The 15,129-nt window shown below is 44.4% G+C and overlaps 1 protein-coding gene across 5 annotated transcripts in view; it reads left to right on the plus strand.

Moving 5' to 3' along the window:
* RALGAPA1 (Ral GTPase activating protein catalytic subunit alpha 1) overlaps positions 1-15,129 on the plus strand; it is a 174,168-nt gene that overhangs the window by 24,545 nt on the left and 134,494 nt on the right. For all 5 annotated transcript variants that reach the window (XM_044271450.1, XM_044271453.1, XM_044271451.1 and 2 more), the window contains exons 3-5: positions 9,999-10,109; positions 10,792-10,841; positions 11,741-11,798. In XM_044271450.1, coding sequence (XP_044127385.1) covers positions 9,999-10,109; positions 10,792-10,841; positions 11,741-11,798 — 219 coding nt within the window. The remainder of the gene's footprint in view (positions 1-9,998; positions 10,110-10,791; positions 10,842-11,740; positions 11,799-15,129) is intronic.

The following is a 15,129-nucleotide window of genomic DNA, read 5'->3' on the forward strand; positions in this document are numbered from 1 at the left end:
ATTGCCATCAGCCAACCTATTACAGTACATTGAATGTCCCATGTCTACTACTTGTAGCAGAGTGGTGGCTGCACGTGCTCAGACTCCCTCAAGTATGGAGACATGTAGACAGCCAGTTATTGAGACCTAGAGACTGTCAGTTATGGAAATGTAAAGACAGTCAGTTAGGCCTCATGCACACGACAGTTTTTTTCACGGTCCGCAAAAACGGGGTCCGTGATCCGTGACCGTTTTTTCGTCCGTGGGTCTTCCTTGATTTTTGGAGGATCCACGGACATGAAAAAAAAGTTGTTTTGGCGTCCGCCTGGCCGTGCGGAGCCAAACGGATCCGTCCTGAATTACAATGCAAGTCAATGGGGACGGATCCGTTTGATGTTGACACAATATGGTGCCATTTCAAACGGATCCGTCCCCATTGACTTTCAATGTAAAGTCTGGAGTTCTTTTATACCATCGGATTGGAGTTTTCTCCAATCCGATGGTATATTTTAACTTGAAGCGTCCCCATCACCATGGGAACGCCTCTATGTTAGAATATACTGTCGGATATGAGCTACTTCGTGAACCTCAGATCCGACAGTATATTCTAACACAGAGGCGTTCCCATGGTGATGGGGACGCTTCAGGTTAGAATACACTACAAACTTTGTACAAGACTGCCCCCTGCTGCCTGGCAGCACCCGATCTCTTACTGGGGGATATGATAGCACAATTAACCCCTTTAGGTGCGGCACCTAAAGGGGTTAATTGTACTATCATATTCCCCTGTAGGAGATCAGGGCTGCCAGGCAGCAGGGGGCAGACCCCCCCCCCCTCCCCAGTTTGAATATCGTTGGTGGCACAGTGTGCCAACCACCATCGGCCCCCCCTCCCTCCCTCTATTGTATTAAATCGTTGGTGGCACAGTGTGCCAACCACCATCGGCCCCCCTCCCTCCCTCTATTGTATTAAATCGTTGGTGGCACAGTGTGCCAACCACCATCGCCCCCCCCCCCCCCCCTCCCTCTATAGCAGTAACATTGGTGGCAGTGTGCGGTCTCAACAGTAGAAGATTCATACTTACCGGCTTGCTGCTGCGATGTCTGTGTCCGGCCGGGAGCTCCTCCTACTGGTAAGTGAAAGGTCTGTGCGGCGCATTGCTAAAGAACTGTCACTTACCAGTAGGAGGAGCTCCCGGCCGTTCACAGACATCGCAGCAGCAAGCAGGTAAGTATGAATCTTCTACTGTTGAGACCGCACACTGCCACCAATGTTACTGCTATAGAGGGAGGGGGGGGGGGGGCGATGGTGGTTGGCACACTGTGCCACCAACGATTTAATACAATAGAGGGAGGGAGGGGGGCCGATGGTTGTTGGCACACTGTGCCACCAACGATTTAATACAATAGAGGGAGGGGGGCCGATGGTGGTTGGCACACTGTGCCACCAACGATTTAATACAATAGAGGGAGGGAGGGGGGGGCGATGGTGGTTGGCACACTGTGCCACCAACGATATTCAAACTGGGGAGGGGGGGGGGGTCTGCCCCCTGCTGCCTGGCAGCCCTGATCTCTTACAGGGGAATATGATAGTACAATTAACCCCTTTAGGTGCCGCACCTGAAGGGGTTAATTGTGCTATCATATCCCCCTGTAAGAGATCGGGTGCTGCAGGCAGCAGGGGGCAGTCTTGTACAAAGTTTGCAGTGTATTCTAACTAGAAGCGTCCCCATCACCATGGGAACGCTTCTGTGTTAGAATATACTGTCGGAAATGAGTTTTCACGAAGTGAAAACTTAGATCAGAAAAAGCTTTTATGCAGACGGATCTTCGGATCCGTCTGTATGAAAGCAACCTACGGCCACGGATCACGGACACGGATGCCAATCTTGTGTGCATCCGTGTTCTTTCACGGACCCATTGACTTGAATGGGTCCGTGAACCGTTGTCCGTCAAAAAAATAGGACAGGTCATATTTTTTTGACGGACAGGATACACGGATCACGGCCTCGGCTGCAAAACGGTGCATTTTCCGATTTTTCCACGGACCCATTGAAAGTCAATGGGTCCGCGAAAAAAAACGGAAAACGGCACAACGGCCACGGATGCACACAACGGTCGTGTGCATGAGGCCTTATGGAGACAGAGGCCACTGAATCTGCTATGAGACTCTGAATCATTGGAGGTCTCTGCAGTCATACTCCTGATTAAACTTTTTGGAACCCCCTATCAATGTGCATATGCATAGATATATTGGAAAGTGTGTGGACACCCCTCCTCAGTGATCTTAAACATGGCACTATAGTAATATGGTACCTTTTCCAAGTCATTTTTGTGAAATGTCTGATTTGCCAGATCTGCCTGCTCCATTGTCAGTGCTAGGGCTTGTGTTCACACAGTGGTTTCCCATGGGTCGGCCATGTGGTAACGCCTCCCTTTCTTTTCAGTGCCATGCTGCCATTCATGAGGTCGCAGTCCTTTTCCGGCGCTGGTCTGCACTAGGGTGGATTTGATTTAAATCAATAGTCAGTAAGGCTTGATTTAAATCATAGTTTTCTACATAAAGACTAATTCTTGCTGGTATAACTTATAATATGCAAGTAGATAAAGATTTTGTTATAACATTTTTGCTGTGAAGAAGAGGCATGTGATCTCTGCTGAGTCAAATATAGTTTTGAGAACTGCAAAAGTAAACCAAGCATCTGTGATAATATCTTGTAGGCAGAGAAACTATAAAAAAATGACACATATAGAAACATAGAATGTGTCGGCAGATAAGAACCATTTGGCCCATCTAGTCTGCCCAATATACTGAATGCTATGAATAGCCCTTGGCCCTATCTTATATGAAGGATGGCCTTATGCCTATCCCATGCATGCTTAAACTCCTTCACTGTAGTTGCAGCTACCACTTCTGCAGGAAGTCTATTCCATGCATCCACTACTCTCTCAGTAAAGTAATACTTCCTGACATTACTTTTAAACCTTTGACCCTCTAATTTAAAACTATGTCCTCTTGTAGCAGTTTTTCTTCTTTTAAATATTCTCTCCTCTTTTACCTTGTTGATTCCCTTTATGTATTTAGCAGTTTCTATCATACCCCCTCTGTCTCGTCTTTCTTCCAAGCTATACATGTTAAGGTCCTTTAATATTTCCTGGTAAGTTCTATCCTGAAATCCATGTACCAGTTTAGTAGCTCTTCTCTGAACTCTCTCCAAAGTATCAATATCCTTCTGGAGATATGGTCTCCAGTACTGCGCACAATACTCCAAATGAGGTCTCACTAGTGCTCTGTAGAGCGGCATGAGCACCTCCCTCTTTCTACTGGTAAAGCCTCTCCCTATACACCCAAGCATTCTGCTAGCATTTCCTGCTGCTCTATGACATTGTCTGCCTACCTTTTAAGTCTTCTGAAATAATGACCCCTAAATCCCTTTCCTCAGATACTGAGGTTAGGACTGTATCACTGATTTTATATTCTGCTCTTGGGTTTTTACGTCCCAGGTGCATTATCTTGCACTTATTAACATTAAATTTTAGTTGCCAGATTTTTTACCATTCCTCTAGTTTTCCTAAATCTTTGTGTCATCAGCAGAAAGACAAACCTTACCATCGAGGCCTTCTGCAATTTCGCTGATAAAGATATTAAACAATATGGGTCCCAGAACAGATCCCTGAGGTACCCCACTGGTAACAAGACCATGGTCTGAATATAATCCATTGACTACAACCCTCTGTTGTCTGTCCCTCAGCCACTGCCTAATCCATTCAACAATATGGGAGTCCACGCACAGCCTTATTCTACATAATAAAAAAAAAAAATAATCTTTATTTAATGATGGAATAACCTTTGGATGGTAATACATTTTCCTCAAAAAGCATTTTATAAAAAAAAAATCGATTTAAATAAAACAAATCTGCTAAAAATAAATAAAAAACATATATATTATTATTTTTTTAAATCGTTGATTTTTTTCCACCCTGGTCCGCACGGATACAGCTGGATATCGTAGACAGGGTCTGCCCGCGGTTTAACTCCATTCAGTGGGGCTAAACTACAAGCGGGTCTGAAAAAATTCTCTGGTTTCTGGAGCGGAAGACTTAGCAGATTTTGCCAAAGGCCAAAGACACCACATGGACTAGCTCTTTTTAGGTTAGGTTCGCGCAACAAAATCCACAGCAGAAAAGTCAACTGCTGAAAATTGGTAATTTTACATGGTCATGCACATGGTTCCTTTTTTTTTTCATTGAAGTTGATGGCAAGCTTTTGATAGCATTTTGAATGAGAATTACACAGCAGAAAATGCCCATTTCAGTGGCTGATGACATGTGAACACAGCTTTCTTATGTAGTGGAAACCACTGGTTGGTAGAACACACAAAGGGGCTGCAAAGTGCTGGTGTGTAAAAATCCCCTATCTTTTTAGATCATTCAATACAGGGCTCCAAACTGCCTCCAAAAGTTACGTGGGTTTTCATGGTCGAGCAGGTGTACACAAGCCTAATGTCACCACACACAATACCAGATGTCATCTGGATTGGTGTAAAGCAGATCGCCACTGGACTCTGGAGCATTTCAAACATGGTGTGATGAATCTGGCAGTCTGGTGGAGGAATCTAGGTTTGTTGAGTGCCCGCAGGATGCTACCTTTTGGTGTCGGTCACAAATTCCAGTTTTGCAGGCCTGCTCCTCAACATAAATGAAAGTCCTGCTCCAGTAACGCTTGGCCCATCACGCCGATCTTGATAAATCAAAGCCATAATGTCTACGGTAAAATCTAGGAATAGTTGTCTAGGTTTAGGCTAGGCCCCTTATATCCAGAGAAGAGTAATGTTAGTGATACAGCGTACACAGACATTTTTGGATAATTGTTGCTTCCAACTTTGTGGCCATAGTTTGGGGAAGGACCCTTTCATGTGCCAGCATGACTGTGCCAAAAGTCAGATCCATAAAGATATGGTTGGGTGAGTTTGGTCTAGAGGGATTCTGACCTCAACCTAATCAAACACGTTTTGGATGATTTGGAATTGTGAGCCAGATCTCCTCCAACATCAGTGCCTGGCCTCATGTTTTTATGGCTGGATGGGCACAACGTCCCACAAACTTAAGAGCCCGAGCACCTTCACTTGCTCACCACTGACCTTTAAAGATCTAACAAAGGCCAGAGAATATGAAGAGCTTTATTTGTGTGTATAAATCATCTTGTACTTGGTCTAAACGTATTTTGAGTGGGTGTTTCCTACTCAAAGCACAAAATTGGTTTTCACGTAATTAGAACTAAATATATTGGTTTCCAAGGAAGCTGTAATAGATGTGACTGTGCCTGGGTCATGGTTAATCGGCTTGTTTTCAGAAACAGATTACTAAATAATTGCTTGCATTGTAAGATTTTACAGCTAAGTACCGTAAAAAGGTTACTTTTATTTAATTTATTTTCATCCGTTTTCGGTTGTCATTTTTTTCTCTCTTCACATTAGTATGAAACCCCCTCAAGCATTTTTAGTTCTTCCTTTTTTCTTTTTTTTTTTTAATACTCAAATCAATTCAACATTTCTGAGAGTTGCTTAGAGTTATTCCCATCACATTTCCACCTGTTAACCAGGCAATTCAAGTTTGAAGGGGCTCTCGGACATGAGAAACCCCTTTTCATTTGGGGTCACTACCAAGTTTCCTTCTGCTCTGCTTTCGATCCCTGCTGGAGGAAAAGGGAGCATGGTGCTGGACTTTGAGAACTGGTTAAAACTGAGTATTTTTTCTTTTTCTTTTTTTTTTCTTTTTTAACCCCCGCTGCCTGCCTGGCCATCTTAAAAGCAGCTCCTCGTCTCGGAGAAGCCCTTTAAGGGAGTTATGTAAAGAGGATAGGTTGTCAGTATATGGCTGTTGATTGAGACCCCTATCGACCACTAGAACAAGGGTCCCTGTCTTGTATGTAAGATGGAGGTGCATTAGAGTAAAGGCTAAGCATGTGCATTAGGAGGAGCATTGTGTCTGGATGACCATTCTGGTAATTGTTGTGGATAGAGGTCATACACATTGGAGGACTGTTGGCTGGATCTGGTAGGTCTGGGTAACCATCTAAAGTGCTTTAGGGTGTCCAATGGCAGATAGTCAGGTCCAAAAATATTGGGACATCGACACAATTCTAAAATTTTTGGCTCTATACACCACCACAATGGATTTTAAATGAAAGGAACACGATGTGCTTTAATGGCAGACTGTCAGCTTTAATTTGAGGGTATTTACATCCAAATCAGGTGAACAGTGTAGGAATTACAACAGTTTGGATATGTGCCTCCCACTTGTTAAGGGACCAAAAGTAATGGGACAACTGGCTTCTCAGCTGTTCTATGGCCAGGTGTGTGTTATTCCCTCATTATCCCAATTACAATGAGCAGATGCAAGGTCCAGAGTTTCATGTGTGCTATTTGCATTTGGAATTTGTTGCTGTCAGCTCTCAAGATGAGATCCAAAGAGCTGTCGCTATCAGTGAAGCAAGCCATCATTAGGCTGAAAAAACCTAAACAAACCCATCAGAGAGATAGCAAAAACATTAGGCGCGGCCAAAACAACTGTTTGGAACATTCTTAAAAAGAAGCAACGCATCGGTGAGCTCAGCAACACCAAAAGACCCGGAAGACCACGGAAAACAACTATGGTGGATGACCGAAGAATTCTTTCCCTGGTGAAGAAAACACCCTTCACAACAGTTGGCCAGATCAAGAACACTCTCCAGGAGGTAGGGGTATGTGTGTCAAAGTCATCAATCAAGAGAAGACTTCACCAGAGTGAATACAGAGGGTTCACCACAAGATGTAAACCATTGGTGAGCCTCAAAAACAGGAAGGCCAGATTACAGTTTGCCAAACGACATCTAAAAAAGCCTTCATAGTTCTGGAACAACATCCTATGGACAGATGAGACCAAGATCAACTTGTACTAGAGTGATGGGAAGAGAAGAGTATGGAGAAGGAAAGGAACTGCTCATGATCCTAAGCATACCATCTCATCAGTGAAGCATGGTGGTGGTAGTGTCATGGCGTGGGCATGTATGGCTGCCCATGGAACTGGGTCTCTTGTATTTATTGATGATGTGACTGCTGACAAAAGCAGCAGGATGAATTCTGATGTGTTTCGGCAATATTATCTGCTCATATTCAGCCAAATGCTTCAGAACTCATTGGACGGCGCTTCACAGTGCAGATGGACAATGACCCAAAGCATACTGCAAGAGCAACCAAAGAGTTTAAGGAAGTTAAAGTGGAATGTTATGTAATGGCCAAGTCAATCACCGGACCTGAATCCTATTGAGCATGCATTTCACTTGCTGAAGACAAAACTTAAGGGAAAATGCCCCAAGAACAAGCAGGAACTGAAAACAGTTGCAGTAGAGGCCTGGCAGAGCATCACCAGGAATGAAACCCAGCGTCTGGTGATGTCTATGCGTTCCAGACTTCAGGCTGTAATTGACTGCAAAGGATTTGCAACCAAGTATTAAAAAGTGAAAGTTTTATTTATGATTAATATTTTGTCCCATTACTTTTGGTCCCTTAACAAGTGGGAGGCACATATCCAAACTGCTGTAATTCCTGCACCGTTCACCTGATTTGGATGTAAATACCCTCAAATTAAAGCTGACAGTCTGCAGTTAAAGCACATCTTGTTTGTTTTATTTCAAATCCATTGTGGTGGTGTATAGAGCCAAAAATGTTACAATTGTGTTGATGTCCCAATATTTTTGGACCTGACTGTATAGGGGAGGAAGAAGGATCGTGCATGTTAGATTTCAAGATACCCAATCTTTATGTTAAGGAGCATAGAAGACACCACCAATTGAGTCTCCCAAAGGACTAATACCCCCTCCCTATGAGGGGCTTTGTGAGGATTAACTGCAGGACGAATTAATGATCGATTGTCCGACAGCTATCTAAGCTCTTTAGTGACTTTGTGGTACTTATTTTTTTCTTTTGTCCTGTAAGGCTAAGGATTAAAAATGGTCAAAATCCTGCAATAAAACATAACTTTGTGAGTGGTAACAACCCGAAATGCTTAAAGGGAACCTGTCACCGGGATTTTGTGTATAGAGCTGAGGACATGGGTTGCTAGATCGCCGCTAGCACATCCACAATATCCAGTCGCCATAGCTCTGTGTGCTTTTATTGTGTCAAAAAACCGATTTGATACATATGCAAATTAACCTGAGATGAGTCCTGTCCCTGACTCTCTCACATACAGGACTCATCTCAGGTTAATTTGCATATGTATCAAATCGATTTTTTGACACAATAAAAGCACACAGAGCTATGGCGACTGGATATTGCGGATGTGCTAGCGGCCATCTAGCAACCCATGTCCTCAGCTGTATACACAAAATCCCAGTGACAGGTTCCCTTTAAAGGAGTTCTCTAGGACTGCCGTGTGACCTACCATAGAGGATGCCTCGGTTCAGTTACTTATAATCCTCCATATACATCCACATTGATTCAGATGAAGCCAGCCATTAAGGCTACTTTCACACTAGCGGCAGGTCCTGATGCTATTTCGCCATGCCGCCGCTCCGTCCCCATTGACTATAATGGGGACGTAGCTCCGGTGCAGCACGGCAGTACACGGTGAGAGGCCTCTGGACTAGAGATGAGCGAACTTCTGTTTTAAGTTCGGCGTCTAAAGTTCGGGGGCGGGTTAGCGGAGAATCCCGATATGGATCCGGATATGGATTCCGACTTCCGTTGTGGTCCGTGGTAGCGGAATCAATAATCGGCCATTATTGATTCCGCTACCACGGACCACAACGGAAGTCGGAATCCATATCCGGATCCATATCGGGATTCTCCGCTTAGACGCCGAACTTAAAACAGAAGTTCGCTCATCTCTACTCTGGACTAAAAGTACTGCATGTCTGACTTTTTAGTCCGGTGGCCTCTCGCCGTGCACTGCCGTGCTGCGCCGGAGCTACGCTCCGTCCCTATTATAGTCAATGGGGATGGAGCAGCGGCACGGTGAAATAGCAGCAGGACGGATCCGTCTTGCTGCTAGTGTGAAAGTAGCCTAATCTGTTTTATCCAGTGAAATTAATGTACTTCTCAGCCTTGACTGGATAATTTTCAGCTTAAAATAGACAAACGAAATGAATTGTGCATTAGTAAGATGAGATAATACAGATAAATGCTGGGCTCTCAAGGAATTGTATGACTCTATAATCCTCCTCCAAATCCACCGCCATTGCAGATCCATCAGCAGCCTGTATTCTGCCTAGGGAGCAGCGCACTGTCATCTGATGGACTGACAGGATACCTGTAAAGGTAAAGGTCCTGCTGGGTCCCTACAGTACGCTGCTCTAGGAGGGGAGCCTTTTGGCTTTGCTTTGTAGCACATCAACATTTAGGTAGACTTTATAGTCTTCTACATTGACATATTTTTTTATTTTTTTTAATCTATATTGCCTTTGTATACCAGCAAGTGAGAAAATCTTCCATCTTGCAGTATTTTCTTTACCTCATGGACCTTTGTGAGAAATAAATATATTTTGTCATGACTGTGGCTCCCAACAAAGTTTCTACTAAATTGCAAAAATGTTGGGAAAGCTGTACGAGATTGAGGGGAAATCGAGAACATGGAGAAGTCCACTCTCTTATGGAGAAAACTGAGTCTATCTATGGCAGCGTTGCAGGACAGCCTGTTTGGGCTTTCCTACTACCAAGGTTCCTTTGCTCCTGATGAGGGATTCAGCTGCAAGACCTGTCACTTTTACAGTATGGCTCACTAGTTCTAGCCTGTTAAAGATGGTTGGCGTCAGGCCAGGTCACACCTTGGTCCAGAGCAAGTTTCCTAGAGGTAGTGTGTATACAGGTTCTCTGGGAGTGTATATGTTCTTCAGAAGTTCCTCCATGGTGATATGATTGGGGATCACTGCCCAGTACAAACCTGAAATCCAATTTCTTCAAATGGGAAACCACACAAGGAGCCATCATGACATTTCTGTAGACTTATTCTCTTTCTCTTCTTTTTTTTTTTTTCTCGTAGAAAATGCAGAATCTATTGACCTCAGGCAGTTTTTTGAACAGAACTTCTCTCACATCTACTATGTTTTCTTTGAAAACTTTGTGATTATCGAGACGTCTTTAAAACAAAAAGGTAAGACTTGAAAGGACTTCATAATGTTTTATGTTCATTCTAGTAGTGTGTGCTACTTCCAGTCTTTTAAGAGACCACGTTTATAGGAAATCCGTCACTTTGAACATGGTGTTTGAGCTGCGGACATCATGTTACAGAGCAGGAGGAGCCGAGCAGATTGATATATCGTTTTTTGCGAAAAGTTTTACTGAATCTTTTCCCAAAAACTATATATCAATCTGCTCAGCTCCTCCTGCTCTATCACGGGCTGCCTGCAGCTACATTGCATCTGAGGTTATCTGGGAAAATTATATTGATGACCCACGTTAATAAGCTGTTAGAAGAGGCCCAGAGCTCCGTGAGTGTCGCAGCCTCTTCCTAGTCCAGTGATGTCACCGTACCTTGATCACGTGGCCTATTTGCCGCTCAGTCCCAATCCAGTCAATAGGGCTGAGCTGCAAAACCAAGCATAGCCGCTATACAATCTACAACGCTATGCTTGGAGAGCTGTCCTAAAGCCACACGGCTCCGGTGAGCGTTGCGGCTCCCTCATTCTTCCAGGAGGAATAACAGAGGAGTACAACAAGGCTGAGTTCTAAGAGCAGATTCGGATTCCAGGTTTGGAGACCCGGCAGAGCCTCTTTAATGCATGTTCTAGCGTTGCTACTGCTTGTTCTGTACGTAATTTTCTCTTTCCTGTAAGGTCACAAGTCTCAGCGTGAAGAGCTCGATGCCATCCTCTTTATCTTTGAGGTAACAAAAGTTTTAACATAATAATCTAGAAATAAAAGCTTCTGGTGACCATTCCCACTGGTATCTTCTACAAGAAGTAGCTTGGGCCGTAGTTACTTAGTGCCCATTTTTAAGGCAATTTTTTATGAGTTCATTTTTGCTTATTTTGGGCTAAAAATAATTTTTTTAATTGATCTTTAATATATAAAATCGTCAGTTTTGGGCATAAAGGGTTCTGTTTCATCTGTAGAGTATTTACTTTCAGTTTTACTCTGAGCACATGACAGCTGGATCTGTAGCCCTCATCTCTGAATTCCTGGTAGGTCATAAACACTCATTATAGCTGCTATAACTATAAGGCCTCTTCCCCACGACCGTATGCCCTCTGAGATATATGGTCTGTGAGCGGCATTGATCGTGCGCACAGGAGCGCGCAGCATCCTAGATTACAATGATGCTGTGCACGTTGGGTCGCCCGCGGGACTATTGTCCTGCACTCATATGATCATATGAGTGCAGGACAAAATCCCCGCAGGCAGCCTGACATCCATAGCATTATTGTAATCTATGATGCTGTCTGCTCCCGTGCGCATGATCAATGCCGCTCCGGGACTTATGGCCCGCTCACGGACCATATATCTCGGAGGGCATACGGTCGTGGGCAAGAGGCCTAACTGATAAGATATGGCTTCAGTGTTTATGAGCTGTCAGGAGTTCAGAAATAAGGGTTACACATAGCTCTCAGATGCCTTCAGCTGCCAAGCGCACATGTAACAGGTCAGCCAGTGTCCTAGGTACAAATCTGCCGACAGATGCCCTTTAGAGGTCCTGCTTTTTTAATGTAATAATGTGGTATTTTCCAGTTGCAAATAAGTTGAAAAAACTGCATTTGATAGTTTTTAACTTTTATATTTTTCTAGAAAATTCTACAACTTCTTCCTGAGAGAATTCACCAGCGATGGCAGTATCACAGCATCAGTGAGTGTCTTCTGGAGGTTTGGTTACCCTTACTATTTGACACGGGGTTCCTTCTTTTTTAAGGCTCATCCTCTATTAGAAGGAAGTGGAACCGGCACTCACCAGTATGTTGTGATAAATATCTTCAGGATCAACCGAGGGGGAATGATCTGATCTCGGCTAATGAAACATTTCATGCTACGTGCTTATCCTCAGTCTGATGGGATACTGCTCCCCCCCTTTCATCTGTCACCAGTAAATTCTCCAGGATGTTGATATTAATGGCCTGTCCTCAGGATAGGTCATCAATATCTGATCGGTGGAGGTCTGACTCCCGGCACCCCTGGCGCTCTGCTGTATGATGAGGTTGCGGTGCTCCATCAGCACTTAGGCCTCTTTCTACACGTTCATCGGTCACATAGCCTAGACCAGGGGTGCACAACCTGCGGCCCGAGGGCCGCATGCGGCCCCCAGAGCCATGGTTTGCGGCCCCCGCCCTGCTGGGCAGAAACACAGCTGATCCTGCAATGAGCTGTGTTTCTGCACAGCGCGCCGCACAGCAGATGGATCACAGGTTTTGCACTGTAGCAGGAGCAGAAAGGGTCCCCGGCTATTAGTGAGAGCGGGGAAGCCGAGGAGAAGACAGAAGCGCTTTATTAGTGCTTCTGCCTTCTCCTCTATGAGCGCTCTGCAGTGTAGACCCAGCAATCACGTGATCGCTGGGTGTCTCGGGAACAGAGGAGCGCTGCCCTGGTACAAAGCCTCCGCAGCAGGCTGGTCTCCCTGTAACTGGGGCTCCTTTGGATGCTCCAGTTACAGTGGTAATAGTACAAAAAAAAGTCACTTATTGTCTCCCAAAAGTCTTTCAGTGACCTCTTGGGGACAAATTATGTGGTAAAAATATATTAAAAAAAGTTTTAAAAAATGTGAAAACTAAATAAATTTAAAAATGTAATAAAAAGGAAAAAGTGCTTAATAAAAGAGGGTTCACTGTCCCACCACAGTCTTTTTATGAAAAAGTGCAAAATGTAAAGTGACAGTGTGCCCCAAAGTCTTTTTATGACCTCTTGGGGGACATATTATGTAGCAGAAATATATTAAATAAAAAAAAAAAAGATACATAAAAGAAAAAACACCCACACCAATCAAAACCGTCACCATTACCGCCCCATTCATGTGAAACTTTTCATATTATATTGCAAAATGGCCTACACAAAATAGAGAACTAATTATAATAATGTATTTTGGTGTCAGTTTGCATATTTAAAGAATAAGGAGCTATAGTTTAAAAAAATATATACTTTTTAAAAACGTTTTGTACAGTTTCCCCCAAATAAAAATTGTTGCAAAAATTATTTTGGTAGTCCAACAAATAAGATAGTTACAATCGTTTGAACCACCACGCGCGCTAAATCACAAAAAAGTGTTTGGTCCTTAAAGGGAACCTGTCACATGGGCTGCTAGATGGCCGCTAGCACATCCGCAATATCCAGTCCCCATAGCTCTGTGTGCTTTTATTGTGTATAAAAAACGATTTGATACATATGCAAATTATACTGAGAGGAGTCCTGTATGTGAGATGAGTCAGAGACAGGGCTCATCTGAGGTTAATTTGCATATGTATCAAATCGGTTTTTTTACACAATAAAAGCACACAGAGCTATGGGGACTGGATATTGCGGATGTGCTAGCGGCCATCTAGCAGCCCATGTCCTCAGCTCTATACCCAAAATCCCGATGACAGGTTCCCTTTAAGGCCTTTTCGGGCCTGGTCATTCAAGCGTTAACCAATAGGCGCCTTCCCCACTAGCAAGGTAATGTGCTTACTGGTTACTGCAGAGCGCCTATAACTGGATTGGCAGGAGATGGTAGTAACCAGTGAGCTCCGTCCTCTGCAGGGAAGGAAAATGCTGATTTATAAATAGGAGGCAGGATGGAAGGAAATGTCACCACTTTTCTGGTAAAAATGATTTTTAACAAGTTCCTGCAGCATGGCCTCTGAAATCGAAAATTCATAATTACCTGCTTCACTCTGGTCCTCTGCGCGGCCCCCGCTGCCTCCATCTTCCGGTTCCTGCGCTGTTTACACCCGTCAGTGCATGGCCATGGTCACTTGCACGGATCCAGTGAATGACTGGCTTCAGCAGTGACACGCTGCTTGTGACCACATCACCGCCTAAGCCAGTCATTGTCTGGAGTGGTGTATGACCATGTCCATGCACTGCCAGGTGTAAACAGCGGAGGCAATTCGAAGAACCAGAGAGGCGGGGAACAGGTAAGTATAACTCTTCAGTTTCAGGGGTTATGCTGCAGCACTATATTTGGGACAATTACTGGGAACAAGTGTCCATTGGAGCGCTCATATCTTATATCTGGCCGGTATAATCCTGCAGCTGATTAGTCGATAAACAAGGAATTGCTCATTTGTCGTCTGATTTGCATATTTTATCAGGATGAAAGATGTCCGATCATCTGAAGCACGACTGTGACAGCGATCACTCCTCCCCAGTCACTTTGCACTGGCTTGTGTAATAGGCAGATGAGCGCCAATCAACATTTTTTTATTTGCGGCCCCTTGAAATAGAGCGATGTGACAATGCGGCCCCCAGACCAAAAAAGGTTGTGCACCCCTGGCCTAGACGCAGCACAGTCCTATAGAAGTGAATGGGGCTCAGCTGCAATTCCAAGCCCAGCCGCTATGCAGTGGATTGCGCTGTGTTTTGGTAAGCTGCCAGAAAGTCACATCGGTCGCCAGAGCTCCGGTAATCGCCGTGGCTTCCTCAAACAGCTGATCAGTGAGGGTCCTGGGAGTCGGATCTTGTATTGATGACCTATCCGGAAGATAAGCCATTAATGTAAAAATCCTAGAGCCCTTTTAAACGGGTGATTTACCAAGGTTTTACGCCAGGTTATTGGCGTAACTGGCGTAAATAAGGACAGTCATTTACTCCAGCTGCGGACAGCAAAAGGCGCGACAGATTTATTAAGCAATGTGCCTCCTAATAGATTGGTCAGATTTTCCTCTAGCTGGGTTATTACTAAAACTGGAGTGTGACTGTCTTTAGTAAATGACCCCGTTCTGCAAATCCACAAAACACAGATGGCGTCCGTGCGCGTTCCGCAAATTTGCGGAACGGCACGGACAGCCTTTACATCATTTAAACTGCCTATTCTTGTCTGCAAAGCGCGAACAAGAATAGGACATGTTATATTTTTTTAGCGCTGCCACGGAACGGAGCAACGAATGCGGACAGCACACGGAGTGTTGTCCGCATCTTTTGTGGCCCTATTGAAGTGACTGCGGCTCGGATGCAGACCAAAACAACGGCCGTGTGCTTGAGTCCTTAATATG

The sequence above is a fragment of the Bufo gargarizans genome, chromosome 11, assembly GCF_014858855.1.
Source record: "Bufo gargarizans isolate SCDJY-AF-19 chromosome 11, ASM1485885v1, whole genome shotgun sequence".
Lineage (NCBI taxonomy): Eukaryota > Metazoa > Chordata > Amphibia > Anura > Bufonidae > Bufo > Bufo gargarizans.